Below are 20736 nucleotides of genomic sequence, written 5' to 3'. Positions count from 1 at the left end.
TCAGAAAGTCCGAAAATCCGAAAGGCCACGCGAGGGGCGCGTGCTACTCACGAGGCTTTGTCTCAGGCACCAGTACATGCAGTACAGCTGGTGCAGATCCAGCGTGTAGTCGGTGACGCGCCGTCGCCGCTTTCGGAGGCAAGACGGACACCACTCGACTGGCTCGAGCCCACATCGCGTCGCGGGCAACCGACAAGCCGTTGACGACAACCATCACAGCGTCGCCGATCTACTCTCTGCTGGGCACAAAGGGCTTGCAGGTGCAACAGAGCAAGCAGCCCAGAGGTGTTTGCCATCAGCCACCAGCCAGCCAGCCCCGACCCAATCAAACCCTGGAACCGCGCCCTTATGCGGCGGCGGCGACTTTGAACCCACCCTCACCCAACCACGTACCGTTACACCACCCACGCTTGTGCCCCGCCGCGTCGTCCGTCGCCAACAACAACACCCACCACACACCACCAACCGCACTTTCCATCCCATCCCCCTCACAAATCTCCACTTGATTCACTGCTGCTCTGGCCATCATTCACAATCAAAAATACCATCCCACTCAAGGGCAATCGGCAAAGCCGCATCATCCGTCAACTCGGTCCTCGGGCCTGCCCATTGATTTCTTGCATTGACCCATCGGTAAGCTTGTTGTGCCCTGCGTTTCTCGGTCCATGTTCTCCACCACGGCCATCACCTCCACCTCCACATGCCCATCTGTGCAACGACGAGCGCGACGACATTCATGCCATGATCATGTCGCTGGCCGGAAACTCGCCTTAGAGTCTCACCTTTACCTTTCACGAGACACATTGTCCTGCACCCAGCATGCGCATCCATCCGCCCACTCTGTCCTGCTGCATCGTACTAACTCGGAACAGCGGTACAACAGCCATGCCGCGTAAACTTCCACAAGTGGTCACCTCCCTCCCACCACCACCGCCGTCACCGCTGGTTACCAAGCTTCGCCAGGACTGGCGGTGGGCTGGAATCAGCCAGTTTATGTGGACCTTTGCCGACGCCTTCGGTATTGTTGACTGGGATATCGAGGTCCGTTGGCTTCAGCTGCTGATGGGATACTGACAGCCTAGGCCCTCGAGCAAGATTTCGATGGAGCCGAAGACGCGCTGGTGCCAGACCTTGTCTCAAAGTTGCTATATAGCTTGACGTGGAACCGCCAGATCAAGTGGGTGTCACTTACGACTCCAGAACACTGATCACTACTCCTTAGCCGCGAGAATGCCTTTGAGAACTTGAGAAAGCAGTTCCTCAAGAGGCTACCTGAGCGCAACGTTCTGGGCACCATCGAAGAACCAGTGGAATGGCCTACACTGGGTCTCAGCCAAAAGGTCGAGATTCTTTGGCAGCTGTGTGAATGGCAACTGGACGACCCGGCGCGCTTTCGGTCCTTGCTCAAGACAGAAGACGACGCACCGTCTTGGGTAAGCTCTTGTTAATCATGCCCTCGGCTCACACTCCTTTAGCGTGTCGATCCGATTGGATGGGACAAGGCCGGCAATACCTACTTCCTGTTCGATGGTAGGTGCATGGAGAGGCCAGGGCTAATGTTGGCTAGACAATCGCCTTTGGATCCAACGAGTGAGACCTGCACCTCCTCGGCCGCCCAAAAAGACTTCCTTGAAGGCCAAGCGCGCTCAACGCGCTTTAAAACGCTCGCGCCCGCCGCCCAAAAAGTCGCACAAGAAGAAGGAACCGCGGCCACGCGAAGAACTCCCACCGCCCGCTCCCAAAGCAGATGAAGTCGTTTCTGGACCACGCAAGCGAACACAGGTCGTCTTCTATGGCAACCTGACCCCGACAGTCGAAGCACTCAAACGTGGTGCTGCGTCAGAGCCGACGCCGCGGTCGGATCGTTCAACGAGAAGTTCGGCGCGCATCGCCCAAGAGTCGCCCTCCACACCAACCAGGGCACCACCTCTGCCTTTAGGGACGCGAGTGAGCCGGCGCCTCCGCGCTGTCGATGATGAATGGCAACATGTTCCAGACGAATGGCTGCGGGGTCCAGACAAGGCAAAACGCTCCCGAGGCCGTGATGACGACCAGGAGAGCGAACTCAGCGAGCTCACCGACGAAGAAGTCCACGAAGCCCGTCTTCAAGCGAGTGGCGCAGCAAATGGGCCCTCCAAGGTATGTGCCCGCTCCTCTTTTGTAGCTAACCATCCAGGGTGAAGCCCCTGCGACCTTGGCAGACAAAACTGGGGATTCCCCTCTGTCCGAGGTTCCTGATGAGCCAGAATCGGATCCGGACTGGAAATCCGAAGCAGAAGCAGCTTCTGATCCTCAAAGTCCCACGGAAGAGCATGACGATGTCTCGATTCATGACCAAAACGATTCTACTTCAGTCAAGGCTGAGGATGATGATGAGGACGACCCGAACGCTGTTGAAGACGACACTCAGGACGTCGACGAAGTCAAACTCGCAGTCCAGGAAGCGGCCGCGTTGCCAGAGGATTTCATCGAGTGGGAAGCTGTAAGTGTGATGCGGTCACAGGGGCTTTTACCTGACACCGCAGGTGTGCGTAACCCTGCAAGAATGGAGCTCTTTCCCAGAACAATGGGCCAAATCCAAGGATGCCGACGAGAAAGCTTTGTACAGGCTTGTCGCGGATGATATTAGACCACAGGTGTTGGAGGTCCTCGAGGTATGTGCTGTCTGTAATGCCTCGCTGAGGGCTCCCCCAGGCCAAGGAGCAAGAGCGGATCAAACAGGAGGCCATCAACAACCGCAAGAGATCGTCCCGTATCGCGACCCGCGAACTCGCCAAGGAGGAGCAACTCAAGCGCGAACTAGCTGAGCGAGAAATGGAGGAACGCATGGAGAGGATGCGTCAAGAAGAAACTCGAAAGGCCCAAGAGGAGGCCGAGCTCCTGGCCCGGGAAAAGGCACGGGAGGATCGGATGCGCGAGCGTCAAGAGCGCCTCATGGCCCGAGAAAATGCGGTTCGCATCCGTCTCGAGGACGAAGTGAGATTGAAAGAAAAGGCGGAGCGTGACCGGGAAAGGAGAAAGCGTCGCCGAGACGGCGAGCAAGTCGAGTCCTCGTCGGATGAGGAAGCCGGCAATGGCGCTGCCACGCCTATCAAGACGAACGCTTCCACCCCGGGTTCCTCCACCCAAAACTCTTCATGGGAGCTGCGGTGCGAGGTGTGCTTGCAAACTGGATGGAATCTGGTGAGGGCAAATGCTTTCGACGACAGCTCACAATCTCAGAAGGACGAGGCAGATACTGTCTGCTGTGACGACTGTGGCCGGTGGCAGCATGTCACTTGCCACGATCGCCGTGACATTGCCGAAGGTCGAGGAATTCGCGATTGGGAGAAAGTGGATTTCAGGGTAGGCTTGCCACAGCCAGAACTGCTTGCTGACGGGCTTCAGTGCAAGGATTGTGAGGAGCGAGCAGTGGCAAAGCGGAGGCGAGTTGAGGAACCAAAGGCCTTTGTCAACCCGGACACAGCCCCTGCCGCCATCAACGGCAGTACTCCGCTGCCTTCGCCAGGTGTGGCTCCAAACGAAGGTGCCCCATCTCTCCTTTCTCCGCTCAACCAGCCACCAGCGGTGCCGGCCCATCCTACATATCCCCCAGTCCACAGCCCTGCACTCCAGCCTTCTCTTGAGAGGCAGCCACAAGCTGCGCCAAGCAGACCTGCCCAACTGCCACCTCCAAACGGAACCCCGGGCCCAGTGGTTCGCTCATACGATCACCACCCGAGGCCGCATGAGCCCGCGTCTTCCTATCATTCTCAGTCCTCTCACGACCCCCGCAGGCACTACGCTCATGCGACATCGACCCCGCCATTCTCGTATGCGAACGGCCAGCCCCAGGGTCAACAGTACCCTGATCGACCGACCAACTACCCGTCTGGTCCCCCCAATCCTCATTGGGAGCGGTCTATGATGAACCCAGCTGAGCGTGTCTCGCAACCTCCTCATCAACAGGCTCCATACGCAGACACTGGCTACCAGCACGGCGCACCGGCGCACCCCTCACAATATCCCCCTGCCGTGCCATACTACGGGAGGGAAGGAAATGGCCCGCAACATTACGGAGAATATGGAGGGCATCCGCAGTCTCGGGGGCCGGGACTGTACGATGCAGGGCAAGCTCAGGCCCCGAGAAAATAGCGTGTGCTAGATAGGGCCAATTCTATCGACTCTGGCACGGCTTGCCTGCCACAGCCTCGATAGTGTTCTCGGTTGGCAGTAGGCGAATGCACCGTGTCTTCCATCGACCTGTCTGACTCACTACAGACCTTGACATCAATGGCACCAATACATTCAATTCTGGGCAGTTCACAAAACGAGACGGCATACAACATCCTTTCACAGCTTGGAAATCTTGCCTTCCGTCTTGTTGTAGATCTCCTCGATTTCCTTCTCGAAGAATTTGGCTGCAACATTGCTTGTTTATGTTAGATCAAACTTGATAGCGCTTCACCAGTCTACTTACCGCTTGACCTTCTGGGTAGGCGTCATGAGATCGTCCGCAAAGGGTAGAACTGTGGGGAAGACACCACGGATGTGTTCAAACCTGTTGCGGGTCAGATTGGAAGACCGGTAACGACGCACCCGTTAAGCTTGTTCTTCTTGGCAACCTGGGCGAAGCCGGCCACAATCTTGTCCCGAATCTTCTCGTTCTGGACGGCCTTGTCGAGGGCCTCGGTGTCCTCGGGGGCAATCTTCTCGCCAAGGACGTCAAAGACCAGCTTCGAGGCGAGGGCCGGATCCAACACAGCAATAGCCACGAGAGACGAACGGAGCGAGTCTGCGTGGACGATGAGGGCCGCAAAGAGCGGGTTGAGAGCATAGATGCCCTCCAGCTTCTCCAAAGCGACATATTCGCTGCCATCAGTATTTTTAACTGGCGATTACACGCACCCCTGGCTGAGCTTGACGACATTCTTGACGCGGTCGATAATCTTGAGGCGCCCGGCAGAGTCAAACTCGCCAATGCTGCACGGGTTAGATGGTGTCTCGGCGGCGCACTCACTCTCCAGTGTGGAACCAGCCGTCCTTGTCCAAAGCCTTGCTGGTGTTCTCCGGGTCGTGAAGGTAGCCAATGAAGATGTTGTCGCCACGAATGCAAACTCTGTCAAGTGTGAGGACGAACCACGAGGTACTGAAACAACTCACTCGCCACGGGGGTTCGGCGAGTCCTTGTGAGTGTACTGATCACGTCAGTGCTGATACTGATAATAAGAGGCCACTTACGCCCATCTCGGCAACATCCGCGAGCATGACCTCGTTGCAGTTAGTGAGGTGTCCGCAGGTTCCGGTAGCTCCGACATCCCAGGCAATGCTGTTCTTGTTAGCTGCGTTGGGTCTGCACCGGCCCACTCACCCCTTGCTGCAGGTGCCAACAGTCTTGAAACGGTAAGCAACACCACTCGGCCACGTAACACACCTCTGTCAACCCGTACTGTGGCAGCGTTAGCTCTATCACCCATGTGGCAACCTACACCCTGAACAACATCGCAGCTGAAGCAAAGCTTGAGGAGCTCGTGAACGGCACCGGAAAGGGGGGCCGAGCCAGACGACATGTACCTAACCTGACCACCCAACAAGGCGCGCACCTGCGGTTGAGCGTTGCCCTCATTCACACACATACCTTGCTGAAAACGAGCGCGTCGTATACCCTGTGGGTCACTTGGCCATGCTCCCTCCAATTGGCCCTCTTGGCAGCAACGGCCTGGCGGAGAAGGGCACCCTTAAGACCAGGAGTGTCCATCTGGGTTTGAATGGCCGCGTGCACACTGTCGCTCAGTTGAAAGGTTCAAAGGTTCTTCCACTCACCGGTTCCAAACTCTCGGCACGCCAGGGAAGAAGTGTGGCTTGAAGACCTGGGCGTCCTCGAGAAGCTTGGTAGTATCGCCGCAGCTGAAACAGATGGTGCCAGCGCCTGCGATGACAAGGATCTGCAGGAAGCGCTAAAAGGGGTTAGAAGGTCTGATCGCCGCTGCAGTCCATACCTCGTAGCTGTTCGTGTCAGCAGAGCGATGGACCGAGCTCACTCACATGTGGCTCAAAGGCAGGTACGACATGAACCTCCAGCCCGGCTTGGTGAAGAACTCCACGCCACCCAATGACTGTGAGAGAGTGGCAGAAGTCATGTTCCAGTTGGTAAGGATCACGCCCTTGGGGTTGCCTAGTTGCTTAGCGCTGATTGTGCAATGTCCCACCCACCGGTAGTGCCACTGGTATAGCTGATTGTCGCAATGCGGTTGCAATCGAGCTCCCTCTCGCCCTCAAGAGGGCCGGGGGCAACGTAGTTTCCGGGCTCGAGACCCCACTCCTCAAGGTCGGCCATGTCCAAAAGCAAGATGCCCAGAGAGGTTGACCACTGGGAGAGAACATCGCGCTCTCCAGACGAAAGGCGGTCCATTGACACAACGGCACGAAGAGAAGGGCAGCGCGGCGCAATCTTCAAAATGTCGACCAGGTGGTTTGACGACGCGAAGATGATAGGCACAGGGCAGTGGTTGGTACTTGCTGTCAGCAGTCGGAAGCCACTCGATGCAACTTACATGAACTCTGTTGTGTTGGGGCCAAGGGTTTCGTAGAGGCTCACGCCGACGAGTCCATAGGCCTGGCATGCGAGATCGACAACCTGCCACTCTTCGCGATTGCGGCTCCAGACACCAACGGCCCAGCCTCGACGAGCCCCGCCTTTAAGACGGTCTCCCCACGCTGGGATGCCTTCATAAACGATCTCCGGTGGAGACTGTTAGCCGGCCGGAGTGTTGGGGTTACGAAGACGGCCGAGACGCTCGAGAGCGAGCAAGGCCGAGCCGAGGGCATTGCGGCGATGCTGAACCTCGGCGTACGTGGTGTCCACAGTCTCGTTCCCAACAGCAGGGGCCTCTCCAGCCTTGGTCGGCTTCAGAAGCACTCGGGAACGGAAGATTGGGATATTCGGGAACTCGTTTGCGGCTAAGGACAAACGGTCAGATCTCACTCGGCTTGTCTTCGACTTGACCCACTGTTCTCAAAGAGCTCATACAGCGTCCTGGGTCGCGGGTTTCCGTTCAGGTCCACCTGGATGAGACTGGGGTCAAAGGTGGCTGAATCGTAAGCTCAACTGCTTTGACCATGTTGGCGGCCAACGTACTGGTCACATAGGAGGCTTTGGAACATGGTCAGCACTCGCTCCAAGCGGTCAACAATCGGTGGGCTCACCACTCGTGGTTGCCGTCTCGCTACCAGGAATGGGCTGTGCGGAGGTCGCGTTTAGTATGGGACTTGGGGCGTATGGCCGAGAGTGATCTCACAATGTCCTGCTTGTTGAGGTTGAGGTCCTTGGGGTAGGGGGTGTAGGTGACAGGCATGTTGAAGTTGGACCCAGCGGCGGCAGAGGAATACGATGGCTGCTGACGGATAGTGCAACGTCAAAGGTGTATGGGCAACGAGTTGAGGCCAAAGAAGGCGAGGATGTCTTGTACATGGCCTACGTGGAAAGTCTGTGGACAGCAAGCTTACTACTAGCTGCATAGGCTGCTTCCATTGCTGCTTGCCTGTTGGCTCGGCGGCGGCGGCGTGTCCTGCTGCGCCCCCCCGCCTGCCAGCCTCGAGCACACCAACATTTGTGTTTTGGCTAGTCGACCTAGAGTGGAGCGCCGCCTCAGGCAGACGCGACCGACATTGAAATTGGGCCGTCGTCGGCCCATGCCCGGCTAATCAATGACGGCGCCATTGCCCGAACAACAAATGTGCGGGCTTCAAAACTGACTTCCGGTCACCACCCGAGTCCGAGTAACCGGCCGGCGGTGGCTCTCCTACCCAAGCCACAAACAACAACTGTCTTGATCGTCGGGGGCCATTACTGGCCCAATGGGCATCAATAGCGCGGGAGCCCAGTGGCCGCCGAGTCCCGCGCGCTGTCGGTCGCTTGGCTCAGGCTAGGCAAGGCGCCTTCATGACACGAGCGGGCCCCGGACAACGACCAAACCAGACAGACATCACAACTGACTGACCGCCGCATGACGTTCCCTAGGTCGTGACGCCCTGGTCAACTTGACCCGAGGTTGCATCCTCGCCTTGGAACTAGGATCGGTGCTCGTCCCCTTCCTTGCACTGGCCACGTACAGTTACTTGCATCAGGGTATAAAATGGAATCGTCTCGCTACTCTCACTCTCTCTCTCTGACAGACCGCTATTGTTGGTGGCGATGAAAAGGACAAACGTCGTGGTATCTATGTACACAAGTGCAATCCAACTCAGTGCGACTCCGGCTCCTCGGCAGCGGCTGAAGATCGTGCAGGCTGCAATGACTCTGGTGTCGGGACCGTGGGGGAGCCAATGGAAGAGAACGCGGGGGTTCGGGCTTTACCTTGGTCGCCGACAGCCGCAGTCGCATCAGACTCTTCACCAGAGTCCATGTGCGAGTCGCCATCGTCATCCTGGTCGTGAATGCTATGCAGCTACACGGGATTAGTACCCGGGCTTCGAGCTTCACCAGCTACACTCACAGTCGCTCCGTGTCCGTCGTCGAGCGTGTCAACAATGTGCAGCTCCTCGTCATCGTCCTCTCCAGCCGCCCGGAACGAGAACCCGGAGGCGCTGAGAATGCTGGCAATGGTGCCCATGCCTCCGGCACCCGAAATGCGGAAACCGCCAGCACCACCAGCCAAGCCACCACCAGGCTGAGCCTGACCAAACACGTCGGGAATCGACTCGGGCGTGTCACGACCGACTACCGGTTAACGCCTGGTACGCACATGGAACTCACTCTTGTTGTCCACGCGCTCCTTCACCCAAGCCTGCCACTCCTCCTGCGTCCGACCACCAAGCAGAGCGACAATAACGACAGTCATGTTGTCACAGCCAATGCCGCCGGTCTCCGAGTCCGTCGCCAGACACTTGACCATGAGGTCCTCGCAGATCTTGGAAAGGTCGTCACCATTGGCGACGGCACGGCGAACAAAGTCGATAACCTGCTGCGAAGACAGGCAGTCCCAGATGCCTAGACCATCAGTGAACCGCCTCGGACCCAGAACTAACCATCACATGCCAGGACAATAAACTCCTCCTCGCCGTCGACATTGTGCGAAATGATCTCCGGGTCGGCGGTGACAATCTGCTGCTCGGGCTGAAGAGTGTAGTTCTGCTTGAACTCAAAGTCACCGATGGCACGCGACAGCGCAAGGTTTCCTGGATCGTCAGTGCACAGGCCAACGCCTAGCTCACCGTTCACACGACCAAACTCGACAAAGCCACCAGCTGCGGTGATACGGGCCGTCTCCTCCTTGTTCGTGGGCTTGTGGTCGTTGGAGAGCGCTTTTGCTTCGCCCTTGTAGCCGAGTACGGCACGAGAATCACCGGCGTTGGCCTGTAATCATCAGCAATGGCCACATCACACGACAAAGAAACGCACGACAATGATACGGCCGTCCGGGGTGATCAGACCGACAACGGCAGTGCAGCCCGAGGGGTCGTTGAAGAACGTAGGGTCTGCAAGTTAGCCAGGACAAGCCTTCGTCTTTCTCACCAGCTCGGAGGTCCTCGTCGGTCTTGAGGAAGGCCTGCTTCAGCGCAACCTCATAATCGCCAGATTCTGGAATACGTCAGCCAAGCTGTTATTGGCCGAAACACCTACTGTAGGTGTCCAAGTTGGCAAGGCGAGTGTGCAGGGTCGTGCCGGTGAACTTGGCGACTGTGGAGCCGCCATGGCCGTCAAAGACACCTGCAAGTGCAGGACCCCGCTCATCAACACCATCATTCGACACTGTAGAGCCAGCAGGCTGCTCAGGAATGACCTGTGCCGACGGTGGGAGGGTCGAGCCGCCAGGCGGGAGGTACAAGTGGACCGTGTGCGAGTCCTCCATGCCTGAATCGTCAGCTCGGTGGGGCCGGGCAAATGCTCACTTATTCTCCATCCCTGCATGTCAGACAGTCCCACCCAGAACTGCTTCTGCCTCAGCACAGTGGTGGTGTGCTTCTCCGTCACTGATCAAGGGAAATGAATCCGAGGGCGAAGTCGTTCGGTCGAGTCGGCGAGAAGGCGGATCAACACGTCAGCTTTAATCTCCTCCACTGTCTCTCTCCTGGTATGACGAACCTGGTTCCGAGAGAGTTTGACCCTGTGATAGTGAAGAGCAGATGAGAAGGCACAATTTGTCAGCAACCGTCGAATCGATGGAGTGTTGGGGTAGGGAAGAGATGAGCAGATCGCACAGTCCCACGACGTGTCCCAAGGCCATGGCGGGGTGTGTGGTCTTTTTATGATGGGTGAGGCCTGGCCGTCAAGAGCTTACCATGGTGACTTGTGTGGTTCTAAGACTAGCGGCCGGATGCTGTAAGGGGTGTGTGTTGTGGCTCGAGACTGTACAATCGGGGCACAATCGTCAAATTGCTGTAGGAAGAAGCGGATGAGGGCCGGAGTCGCGATAAAGTTGGCTACTGTGCTTGAGCCAATCGATGGATACGACGTCGAGAGAGGACGAGAGGGTTGCTGGGGGGTGATTTCTGATGAGTCAAAGTAGTTGTCACCCAAAAGTGGTGGTATGTGGTGACAAGGAGGAGTAGAGAGGAGCCACGACGAGTCGCGACAAGGAGGAGCCGCCGCCGCCGCCAGTGGGTGTCGTCGGTGGGTGGATCGGTCGGTGGCGGAAGTGGACCACGACTGGCTGGCTGGCTGGCTGGCTGGCTGGCTGGACAGGCGGAGTCAAAAAACCGACACACACCTGACTGTGCCGAAGACGAGAGAGGTGGACCTGGTGGGTGGGCGGGGTGAGACGGAACCAATGCAACACAAGACTTTTTCCCTGGCTCATGTTTCGTCGTCGCTTGGTCAAAAGGTGTGCACTTCCCAGCGATCCCAGCCCAGTGACGCCGCCGCTGCCGTGCTGCCCGCGCGGCGGCGACCCACGCGCGCCCTACGCCCTACGCCCATCACCCATCGCTCATCTCTCATCGTAGGCACGCGCGCGCGCGCGTGTGCGTGCCCCCTACATAGGATGATGCACTGGTGCACTGGCGTGTTGGCGTACTGGGGTAAGACCTGCTTACCCCTCTGCCCCGATACCTTGCTTGCACGCGTCACACCTTGACCACCCCGCCCTGGATGCCATGGACCATCATCAACCCACAAGGCAGCAGCAGCATACCACCCAGTCGACGTCGCATCGCGGCATCGCGTCACTCACCCAAAGCTCGTTGCTTCTCATGATCATGGCCCAGTTCCGATAGCATTTGCACGCACGTCAACGGCACCAAGGGCACACACACACACTGCTGACTCCAGAGCCCAAACGACTTGTACAATGGTACATGCAGTTAGTAGTAGTCGGTCGTGCATGCAATGCCTCAACGAGTTAAACATCCTTCGACAGGAGTGCTCTCACTGAAGTATTACATAATCTCCAATGTCCATCGAAAATATAGGCGATTATGGTAAATCCGATCGGGATCTCGGAAATAGGGACAAGTGGCGCCTGACGCGGCGGAATCAAATATTTTGTCCATAGGTTCTTTGGCTGGCTAGGTGGGCGGACTGGGTGGCTCGGTGCCAGGCGAGGGCGACGGCGTACGGTGGGCGGGTTGTGCTGCCATGCGCCCCTGGCTGGCTGGTTGCTCGCTCACTCCCTGCTGGTCGACAATTCTTGCTAGCAGCTCAACCCACAAACCTCTTCAACCGTCAAGCTTGTGAGTACAGTCTCGAGACACACCTCAACACTCGTCGTGTAACTAACCTTGCACCAGTTTGTCGCCATGTCCAACAACGGTGAGCATTACGGACTCTTGCCTCGACTCTCGCGATCAGCCCAAGCCCGGAGCAGCGCAACCTGTGGATGAGCGACCGCATACAACGACTCTGGTGGTGTAATGGTCCCGGTCTGCCTGTCGATGGGCAACAGACAGGAAGCGACGTCCTCATTGTCAGGCATGTCGACGTTGCCGTCAATCTCCCAGAGGAACCTCGACCAGCTGGAGGATCGTGATGTTGCTGGGATTGGGATTGGGCTTGGGCTTGGGCTTGGGCTACGGCAATGTCATTTCGCTGCACCGAGTGCATCTCCGGGACGGCGCCTGGAGGCACTCAGCCGACACCGGCGACTACCCTTGATCTTCTCTGCGTGTGGAGCGATAATGCTGACATAGCAACAGCCGGCAAGACTCAGGAGGCCAAGGCCCGCTCGGCCAAGAAGGCTGCCCTCAAGGGCACCCAGTCGCATGCGACCAAGAAGGTCCGCACCTCGGTGTCGTTCCACCGCCCCACGACTCTTCGTCTTGCCCGTGCTCCCAAGTACCCCCGCAAGTCGATCCCCCACCTTCCTCGCATGGACCAGTTCCGCACTATCCAGCACCCCCTGAGCACCGAGTCGGCCATGAAGAAGATTGAGGACCACAACACCCTTGTCTTCATTGTCGACCTCCGTGCCAACAAGCGCAACATCAAGGACGCCGTCAAGAAGCTCTACGACGTTGAGGCTGCCAAGATCAACACCCTCATCAGGTGAGTGGGGGACCTTGGTCGTTTACGGGTTGGACCGTGGCTGATCCCCTTTTACAGGCCCGATGGCAAGAAGAAGGCCTACGTTCGCCTCACCTCCGACTACGATGCTCTCGAGGTCGCCAACAAGGTGGGTAGCAGCAGCCTCGATTTGCACTGGGTAGCTTCTAACGCAACGCAGATTGGCCTCATCTAAACAGCTCTTCTTGTTGTTTGGGGTCGTAGGGATGCATTTATTACGAAAACTCGGCAGCAAAGCGCTCCTTCCGCTCGCCCGAGCCTTGGATTACTACTCCGTCTTCCAATGTAGCAATGTCTCTTTCCACAAACAGCACTTGACCGTCGTCCTTGACCAGAATGACGGTGGATACTCGAGTGGCGTACCAACGGCCACCAGCCACCTCGGGCGTAGGCGAGGCATTGGGGTTTGGCCCCAACAAGAAGGGATCGATGCGCGTCGAGTGTGTCATGTCCGTGTATGTCTTGATGGGCCGAGAAGGGCTAGAGCGTCAGAATAGTCGCACCGCGCTGAACACTCACGAGAGGAGCGACATGAGGTTCTCTACCAAGTCGTCCTCTGAACCTCCTTGAGCGTGGCAGTCGGCGAGCAGCTGGGTCATTCGTGCTTCGCCTTCCACAACCTTTGGGAACGGGGCGTCCAAGGGCGAGTTGGATATTCCTCTGGAGGGGACATTGTCGTTGGATAGCGACAAGAGTGTATGCTGTGGCTGGTTGCAGAGGTATCCGATCTCGTCCTCACCCCAGCCATTCTGTCGCTTATGGAGGTGAAACAGTAGCAGGTTGAAGCCTGCGTACGTTTCCGAGCTTATCGAGTTGAGAAAGTCGTCGATCGGAGGAGCCTGAGCAGGTGGAGGTGCAAGGAATGCCTTGAGCAGCAAGCCTCGAGACGGTGTGATCGTGGTCGTGGGGGTAACGGGATACCTGATGTTGGTGCTGGAGGCGGGTGTCAGTGAACATTGCGAGGTATGACCCCTTCTTACAGGATCCCTATTCTGAGGTCTCTTGTAATGCCCAGCCAGGTCCCCTGGTCTGGGCTACCCAAGTCTCTACCGCAGAGAACGTAGTCATCATCACGGGGCTGCTCGGGCTGCTCGAAGCGATGCCAATGAGCAGCACTTGCCGGTCGATCCAAGTACTCGTCGCGATTGGCGGCTAGCACACTGCGATGGATCAGCGTCAGGCCAACAGCACGGTTGCATGCGAAACGTACAGTTTGTAGCCAGGCTGCACCTGCGTATAGAAAACGATGCACATTGCCTATGGTGCGATGATGAACAACATTGCCCTGCGAGATAGATGTCATCGAGTCATAATCATTCATTCATTCGGTCACTCCGGCGACCGACCAGATCATGTGACTTGCTCCTACTTCTTGACTTTGGTAACATCATACACCAATATATACAATATTAGCTCCTCCATACAACTTTGCCTTACACTTCGTCAAGTACAGCGTCGGCCCATTGGCGGCCACGATCGTCGTGAACAGTAATGCCAGCCTTACTCAGGCGCTCCTCTCCCCATCCCATCAGCCGAATGAGACCGGCGAGCTTAGTCTCCTTCCCCTGCCCCTGGCTATCCAGAATCGCCGCGTTGAGTTCCTTCGCGACCTTGGTGCGTTGATCGCGACTCATAAGCTTGGTGATTGGCGCATACGCTGGGTCACTCGACAGGTCGTCCTTGGTGATGTTTGGAAACGCGAGGAGGGCCATGGTTCTCTCCAGGTCGGCGAGGAATTCGGGGTTCTGGGCGCCGCGAGGGGCGAGTTCGAGAGTGGCAAACTGCAACGCATCGTCGATGCGCTCGGCACGAATGAGCTCGATCAATCGCAGGAGAAACAGGTGGAAGAGTAGCGTAGAGTCGGTGTCCAGAATCTGCTCTCGTTAGCTTCTCTGGAGCAAACACTAAAAGCAGTGAAAGATGATGGCCCCTCATATCAGGTCTGTGAAATCAGGTATTTCCGCATGGCCTTGCCGAAGCCGGCTGAGAGTGGTGCATGATGGTTCATATCATTGGGGCGATCTTGACGGAATGGGAATGGGAACACGACTGCTCACCTCTGGATCCAGCTCATTGACTCGGCGAACAGCCTCCTCAACGCGACCATCTTCAACGGCTTGTCGAATCTCCATCCGCTCTTGAATCATGGCTTGGTCGATCGTCTGAGAAATGCCAGCTTCGCGTGCGAATGCGATGGCGGCACCCGAAAAGCCCTGGACCACGAGGTAATCGAAAACTATGGCATTGAAGTCGCTGCGGCTTGTCAGCACTTGCATCCCACTGAAGTTCCAAGAATGACGGGTGTCAAGTATCAGAAGCGCAAAGTAAAAAGGGTGTCCTCAAGTGTATTAGGAGAGATTCCCACTTGCAATTAATCTCATCTTGAAAGGGGATGGAGAGCAGGTGGTAGGGGATAGCGAACTCACGTGGTGGACACCTCGGCTGACTCAAACTTGGCTTCCCAAGTCTGACGGCCGGCAGGCTGGCCAGCCGTGTTGATTGATGGTCTGGCCGACATGCTGCGCAAGCAAGCATGCAGACTGCAGACTGAAGAAGTCGAAAGAATGGGGGATGAAAGCGCCTGTTATAGTTTGATGACAAGGTGCAAATGGGTGCGAGCTGGGATGCAGCAAGGCCTGAAGGACTGCGCCAGCTCTAATCCCGCCGGTTGTGGCATAACGGAATCGACAACACCGTGGGATACTTAATCCCACGTGGCAAGCGCGACTGGCTTCTCCGATTCATCATATGATCCAAATCAAAACAAATGGTCTCCCTACCTAGCTAGCTAGCACCAGCACCGCCGTGTGCTGCATTGCAACAACACCAACAACATCAACAACAACCCCGCGCGGCACCATGGACACTTACCAGTTCTCCCAAGTCTATAGGGCTTCAGCCATATCCTTTTCACCAGGCTCAACATTTATCGCGGCCGCCATCGAGGATCATGTGATGATTCGATCCACATCGAGTCTCGACCTGATACGGACATGGCATTGCTCCTCGTCTCCCGAAGCACCGTCACCAGGCTCTGTCACACAACGCAAGCCTCATACTGTCGATTTTCTCGAGTGGTCTTCGGATGGGTCCCGTTTGCTCGCATTTACATCAAAAGGGGGGCAGGCTTGGGTCCTTGATCTCAGCTCTGGGGAACAGGTAGCCCATCTTGCTAACGGCGTAACGCGCGTCGAGTGGGGAGGCAGTTCCATTCTAGCGTGGTCCGATAGGGTATGTTATCTGCTCTCTGCCAGTTGCTTACTACTATACAGGGGGTCTCTTGGCATCATCTGCCAACCGGCACCAGTCGCTTTGTGCAGTACGCCCAGCAGGCGCAGAAAGGTGGAGAGCCCCCCGACGACGACTAACTGCTACAGGACATGCCTGGTCACCAGGCCATCGCTACATAGCCTTGCTGGAGCGACATCATGGACGGTGCTATGTTGGAGTGTACGACAGTCAATCCCTTATCCGAGTGCGCTTTCTAATGCCAGTTGATGGCTGACGCCCAACAGCACTTTCCAGTTAGTACTGAAGCGAGTGGGGTGTCATGGAGCCCTTGTGGCAAGTGGATCGCTGCCTGGGATTGGAAAGTCAACGTGAGCAATGTACCCTAAGCAGGTTAGTAGCTGACCATACCAGTACGCGATCAGCTTCCACACCCCGGCAGGCACGATGGCAGGCAGTTTCAAGCCAGCCAACGCTATCCTGGGCGTGAGCGCAGTGGCATGGTCCCCCAACGGACGCCATGTCATAGTTGGGGGGTACGATGGCACAGTTCACGTCCTTGAGAGCGAAAGCTTCTACCCAATCGCTGCCCTCCGAGGGTATGAAGGTGACATCTTGGGAGAACCGCCAACTGGCCATACCACTCTGACTCAGTGTAGGAGAACTTGACTGGAAGAATGCTAACGACTAGTCACTCCGACGACTGCTGCTCCCCATCGTTCCGGGGTTCAGCATGTGGGTGTCTCGGAGGATGGGAGTATACTCTTCTTCTGCCACGACTCAGCTCTACACGTCTATACACTACTCCCTTCTACCGGATCCGCAACCCCAGACATCTCGCATTGGTCAACAGCGGTGTTGCTGAACGGAGTAAAGTCCATCCGGCCGTGCCCGACCACAAACAGGATCGCCTTTGTCACGGGGGCAGCAAAACTTTACATGTGGGACAAGCTCGGAGTCGAGGCTGTGAAGATTCCTGGAGGTAGGAGCTTGCTGTTACCACCTTGCTGATTGCTTTCAGACGTGCTCGCTGTCGATGTTCACTGGGCTCCAGACGGCCACACGGCCTCTGTGTCTGACCGACGCTTGTTCTGTCTGGTGTATGAGGAAGGTGCCGACGAGTCGACGAACATGGAGGGCGAGGGCTGGGAAGAATTGGATTGAGCACCTATGCGTCCGAGGTCGAAAGGTGTTGTTCTCTCCCTCGTCTGAGACGCTGGTGTACGTGCGTGTTCTGAGTGGTGTTTCAATGCAGCCGTTGACCTGGCTTGTACCCACGTCATGCCCTCCCGACCGCACTGGACGCTTTTGTATCTGGCTTGTAGATATGTGTATCTGTTGTTACCCAAGTGCATTCTCAATCCTATCAACGTGGCAAGAATTAAGCGGTGAGGAGTGCTGCAGAAGCAGCAAACTTCGGCCTGGATTGCTGGAGCGTACCGATACATTCCCCGGACGCGACATCGCCGACGGTGCTGGGCTTCAATGGGCTTGGCCCAAGATGCATGATGGACTCTACATATCAAAGACTTGCTGGGTTGACTGATGTACAGGCTACGGTGAGTGTGTCACTGATGCCGAGTGCGGCAGTGCGGCTTTCACCCGAAGAGCATCGAAGCGGCCACATCGACGTTGCCACCTGCTGCCTCCAAGAGCTGCGCGGCATGCTCTCTGGTTGCCCCAAGCCCTACCAGCTGGATTGTTAGCGGTAATCGCAAGGATACTTACAGTTTCAATGTCACGATCAGATGCAGACGAGGTCGCTGACGAGTTGGGCACGCTTCTAGACGGGCCAGCAGCTGGTGCACTTGAAGGCCCGGCTGTTGATTGAGATGGTTGCGACGATTGCGCATCAGCGACCTCGGGAATGCGTGCCTTGTCTGGTAGCTGGTGCTCTGAGAGGAATGGAATCTCAGTGTCGCCAATGCGGAGTGTATTGGTGGATAGGTCGATACAAGCCTGGTGGCGCTTGAGCATGTCCAGGCCGAACAGAAGGTCCACAGAGCGTCCCTCCATGACCGAGAATGCAACAGGCAAAAAGAGGTTGCCAAGCTTGATCTGGGCAGAATGGATACGGCCAAAGATCTTAGCCGTACCCACTCCTTGGGCGACACCCTCAAAACGCCTATCCAGCAAGCGCATGATTCCACATGCTTCCGCGCATTCTGGGGAAACTTGACATCAGTCTGCGCACCGTTTGAAAACTCACTGATTGTGGCTTGCGCGCCAGAGTCAACAAACGCCTTGACAGGATGGCCGTTCACCTCCACGTTGATGTACAACATTGTGACGTGTCCAAAAGATTCAGGCTTTCAAACAGTCAGCAGCCATCCACCGGCAGACATCCATAGTGGTCCGAGTGACGACACTCACGGAGTACTCCATGGCATGCTGCATGTTCTCCAGAACTGCCTCCATTCGAATAGCCTCTTCAATCTTCTTCTGGGCCTAAAGCAGACGGTCAGCAACCATCAGCATATACCAAGTAGACACACCTCAATGTCATAAGGGTCCGCGTTGAGGAGCTGGGATCTGTTAGTCACCAAGGAAACGCTGGTGACTTTAACCTACCTCGGTCTGCCGCTCTTTCTCCTGCGCCGCTGCCCTCATGTTCTGTTCTTGGTGGCGGATCATTTCGCGGAACCTTGAACCTCCAGTCTGTATCGATGCAGCGAATTCAGGGTTGGCCTTGGATGTTAGCTCTGGAAACACACAAACGAACCTGTCGCAGCTGAGCCATGAGTTGAGGGTCACCTAGGGCCTGGAGGCGCATCCGCTCGAAGTCTGCATCGCTAGATACCGAGAGATCGGGGTTGGGAGCGTGAGACGACGAGGCATGGGGCTGGGGCTCCCTACGATTGTGAGTGTGTGACCACGCATACGTCGGGTACAATGCTTACGGGAATGTGAGGAACACTGTAGCGCTGTCGCCTCTGAGGCCAAATGATTCTAGGCTTTTGTTATCCGGCGCAAGGACGACTCCCGAGTCGGACGATAGAGTCTGGGACGTCGCCGCAATGGTGGTCTATGGGGGTCAACAGCGTCCCCCTTCACGGTGCGGACCTACCTCGGCCTCGATCAATGCCTTTACGTCGCGCACTTCCATGGAGGGATCAACCTCGTGTTCATAGATGCTCTCAGGGGTGATGATTGTAAGCTTCATTGTGGTGTGTGGAAGCAAGTGGTGACTGAAAGGATGATTAAAGCAACAATGATTGAGAAGCCAGCCGATGACGAGTTGATCAACCTCCACATCGCCCAGCGGCGGCGGGCGGGAGCAGACTGCCACATATCCCAATAATGCCGGACGCCGAAAGGTCCTGCAGCCTGCTTTTCAATGCGACGCATGTCATTGTTGATGTTGCTTTCATCAACACCAGACGATGACGCCTTGTCAACTACATGTGGACTTGGCTGTCTCTCGCTCTCCGAACAGTATCCGTTTATCGAATAGCTGCGGTTGAGAAACGGTGTCGCGATAGAGCTCATTCAGCTTCGTGTCTTGAGTACGCCTCGTTCTTTTCTTCGTGAGCTGGGCGTAATTAGACAACGGAACAGCACCTATCCAGGTCGGGATGGCCGTATATCAAGCTTATTAGGCCTAGTCCGGCTGAACAGGTCGATGGATACTTGTATGGCCGCACTCTCACCGCATTTCGTGACGGTGTACGGCTTCCTTGGCTCGAGTGCACACCATCGTGGCCGGAGGAGCCACATTCACGCGTACCACGTCCCAAGCGCAACTCTCTGGCCATTCATGTTTACATGTCAAAATCATTGACCTGTTGCCTACTGAAGGAGAGCCTTCATCTCCTCGAACTTCTTCTGGATTTCCTCGCGAGAGAGCTGCCCGGTCAGTGAGAGGAGCCACACGTGACTCGCGGAGACGTACACCCTGCGCTACGACTGTCAGCGAACGTCCGACGAGAGGCTACTACTCACTGGGCCAGCCAACGACAAGGCCCTCCTGGTCGCCGCGGTCAGCAGGCTTGGGGATGACATGGAAGTGCACATGGTCGACCTCCTGCGTGGTTGTGAGCTGTCGTTCGATGTTCACCTCTCATGTGCCAATAATCACCTGGTGAGCAGGGCGACCATTGTTCTACAGTGTCAGCCACAGCTACTTTGAGATGCACCAACCTGAAGAATGTTGTAGTTCTCCGCACCCTTGGGAACGTTAGCGTGGTGGGGGAATTGTTGTTGCAAACAAACCGTTGCCTTGGCCAGCTTCTTGAGGGCGGGCAGAATGTCACCCATCTGGTCATCGGGTAGGTCGGTGAGCTTGGCGGCATGGTCTGTGTGCTATATCAGAGGGACAAGCGTTTCGTGGGCAGCGCATACACTTGGGAATGACAAGGCAGTGGCCACGAGCAATGGGGCCAATGTCCATGAACGCAAGGATCGTGTCGGTCTCAATCAGCTTCATCCTGTCACGGTCAATGATGGCTCATGTCATCACGACGACGTACGAAGGGATTTCTCCTATACGTTGTCATAGCAGAAGAGCACATAGCGTCAGAGACTGTTCATGAACCACCACGTCAACAAGTAGTACCCTTGATGATCTTGCAGAAAATGCAGCTGTCGATTGGAAGAGAGGCCGTTAGCAACTTGGACGTGGCCTGTGTAGTGGGAAATAGCCTTACGAGGCGAGAGAGCTCATTGTTGTTTGATATGTGCTGTCAAGTGTATCGAAGGATGTGGGAATGGAGGTACCACGATACGTCAATGACCGAGCTCTGTCGGGAGTTCGGTCGGGAGCATGGGTGGACAAAGTAGCCGAATGCTTAGCGCTGGCTGGCAACGCAACGCAGCGCGGCAGCAACCAACCTCCACCCCACCCCCCCCCCACAATGCAATCATAGCACAATCCGACAGCGGAGATTGCAGTTGGGCCAGGCCGACCGTGGGAAAGTATTTCACCCGCCTCGGCCGACGCAATGACCTCAAATCGGGCCCGACGCGCCCGAAACCTCCACATTCTTGCACCACTCTTGTCCCAGTTGGAGCAACTCAAATACGTCCAACTC

General features: G+C 56.5%; 9 protein-coding genes across 11 annotated transcripts; 3 read left to right on the top strand and 6 right to left on the bottom strand.

Annotated features, from left to right (window-relative positions):
* The first annotated feature begins 458 nt into the window (after positions 1–458).
* PF13_0198_3 (Reticulocyte-binding protein 2 a) lies at positions 459–4277 on the top strand. Its single transcript, XM_062775793.1, has 11 exons — positions 459–633; positions 873–1041; positions 1083–1177; positions 1223–1433; positions 1476–1530; positions 2018–2139; positions 2177–2482; positions 2526–2654; positions 2695–3183; positions 3223–3345; positions 3388–4277. The coding sequence occupies exons 2-11, from the start codon at positions 886–888 to the stop codon at positions 4132–4134; spliced, it is 2433 nt and encodes an 810-aa protein (XP_062631777.1). The 5' UTR covers positions 459–633; positions 873–885; the 3' UTR covers positions 4135–4277.
* On the bottom strand, positions 4275–7471 carry LACS7_0 (the record flags this gene model as incomplete). 3 transcript variants are annotated; one of them, XM_062775790.1, is made up of 19 exons in its annotated part: positions 4275–4411; positions 4460–4540; positions 4579–4851; positions 4888–4962; positions 5000–5098; positions 5143–5177; positions 5221–5308; positions 5351–5373; positions 5414–5428; positions 5469–5582; positions 5618–5762; positions 5803–5943; positions 6025–6154; positions 6193–6494; positions 6534–6939; positions 6990–7070; positions 7118–7132; positions 7186–7219; positions 7278–7471. In XM_062775790.1, 5 exons carry the CDS (start codon positions 7332–7334, stop codon positions 6734–6736), a joined length of 393 nt encoding a protein of 130 aa, XP_062631774.1. In that variant the 3' UTR covers positions 4275–4411; positions 4460–4540; positions 4579–4851; positions 4888–4962; positions 5000–5098; positions 5143–5177; positions 5221–5308; positions 5351–5373; positions 5414–5428; positions 5469–5582; positions 5618–5762; positions 5803–5943; positions 6025–6154; positions 6193–6494; positions 6534–6733. The 3 variants fall into 3 exon arrangements, with proteins under 3 accessions (XP_062631774.1, XP_062631775.1, XP_062631776.1); XM_062775791.1 differs by having other exon boundaries at positions 5618–5943; XM_062775792.1 differs by lacking the exons at positions 6990–7070; positions 7118–7132; positions 7186–7219; positions 7278–7471 and adding an exon at positions 5979–5985 and having other exon boundaries at positions 5803–5936; positions 6534–6624; positions 6696–6711.
* Positions 7472–8083: 612 nt separating this feature from the next.
* ptc2 (Protein phosphatase 2C 2) lies at positions 8084–10563 on the bottom strand. Its single transcript, XM_062775789.1, has 11 exons — positions 10260–10563; positions 10064–10085; positions 9871–9951; positions 9602–9832; positions 9494–9559; positions 9380–9456; positions 9193–9334; positions 9007–9156; positions 8735–8968; positions 8475–8698; positions 8084–8426 (listed from the first exon to the last, which is right to left on the bottom strand). Exons 1-11 carry the CDS (start codon positions 10260–10262, stop codon positions 8223–8225), a joined length of 1434 nt encoding a protein of 477 aa, XP_062631773.1. The 5' UTR covers positions 10263–10563; the 3' UTR covers positions 8084–8222.
* A 1152-nt stretch (positions 10564–11715) lies between these two features.
* On the top strand, positions 11716–12653 carry RL25 (60S ribosomal protein L25; the record flags this gene model as incomplete). Its single annotated transcript, XM_062775788.1, has 4 exons — positions 11716–11728; positions 12112–12460; positions 12518–12587; positions 12639–12653. 4 exons carry the CDS (start codon positions 11716–11718, stop codon positions 12651–12653), a joined length of 447 nt encoding a protein of 148 aa, XP_062631772.1.
* A 40-nt stretch (positions 12654–12693) lies between these two features.
* On the bottom strand, positions 12694–13732 carry TANGO2 (Transport and Golgi organization protein 2; the record flags this gene model as incomplete). Its single annotated transcript, XM_062775787.1, has 4 exons — positions 12694–12958; positions 12998–13411; positions 13459–13638; positions 13689–13732. The coding sequence occupies 4 exons, from the start codon at positions 13730–13732 to the stop codon at positions 12694–12696; spliced, it is 903 nt and encodes a 300-aa protein (XP_062631771.1).
* A 43-nt stretch (positions 13733–13775) lies between these two features.
* GID8 lies at positions 13776–15090 on the bottom strand. Its single transcript, XM_062775786.1, has 3 exons — positions 14905–15090; positions 14536–14731; positions 13776–14352 (listed from the first exon to the last, which is right to left on the bottom strand). Exons 1-3 carry the CDS (start codon positions 14994–14996, stop codon positions 13912–13914), a joined length of 729 nt encoding a protein of 242 aa, XP_062631770.1. The 5' UTR covers positions 14997–15090; the 3' UTR covers positions 13776–13911.
* Positions 15091–15337: 247 nt separating this feature from the next.
* Wrap73 (WD repeat-containing protein WRAP73) lies at positions 15338–16870 on the top strand (the record flags this gene model as incomplete). The annotated part of the gene is made up of 7 exons (XM_062775785.1): positions 15338–15709; positions 15751–15820; positions 15856–15953; positions 15994–16077; positions 16121–16361; positions 16398–16688; positions 16728–16870. The coding sequence occupies 7 exons, from the start codon at positions 15338–15340 to the stop codon at positions 16868–16870; spliced, it is 1299 nt and encodes a 432-aa protein (XP_062631769.1).
* A 339-nt stretch (positions 16871–17209) lies between these two features.
* DDI1 (DNA damage-inducible protein 1) lies at positions 17210–18901 on the bottom strand. The gene is made up of 9 exons (XM_062775784.1): positions 18774–18901; positions 18607–18731; positions 18429–18558; positions 18278–18394; positions 18202–18231; positions 18080–18154; positions 17916–18015; positions 17435–17880; positions 17210–17400 (listed from the first exon to the last, which is right to left on the bottom strand). The coding sequence occupies exons 1-9, from the start codon at positions 18867–18869 to the stop codon at positions 17305–17307; spliced, it is 1215 nt and encodes a 404-aa protein (XP_062631768.1). The 5' UTR covers positions 18870–18901; the 3' UTR covers positions 17210–17304.
* Positions 18902–19495: 594 nt separating this feature from the next.
* On the bottom strand, positions 19496–20439 carry hnt1 (Hit family protein 1; the record flags this gene model as incomplete). Its single annotated transcript, XM_062775783.1, has 10 exons — positions 20353–20439; positions 20262–20287; positions 20176–20188; positions 20048–20133; positions 19919–20001; positions 19847–19873; positions 19785–19808; positions 19649–19730; positions 19599–19606; positions 19496–19552 (listed from the first exon to the last, which is right to left on the bottom strand). The coding sequence occupies exons 1-10, from the start codon at positions 20367–20369 to the stop codon at positions 19496–19498; spliced, it is 423 nt and encodes a 140-aa protein (XP_062631767.1). The 5' UTR covers positions 20370–20439.
* Between the last annotated feature and the right edge of the window lie 297 nt (positions 20440–20736).

The sequence above is a fragment of the Vanrija pseudolonga genome, chromosome 7 (assembly GCF_020906515.1).
Source record: "Vanrija pseudolonga chromosome 7, complete sequence".
Lineage (NCBI taxonomy): Eukaryota > Fungi > Basidiomycota > Tremellomycetes > Trichosporonales > Trichosporonaceae > Vanrija > Vanrija pseudolonga.
The sequence above is the reverse complement of the archived record's forward strand: the minus strand, read 5'-3'. Positions and strand labels throughout refer to the sequence as shown.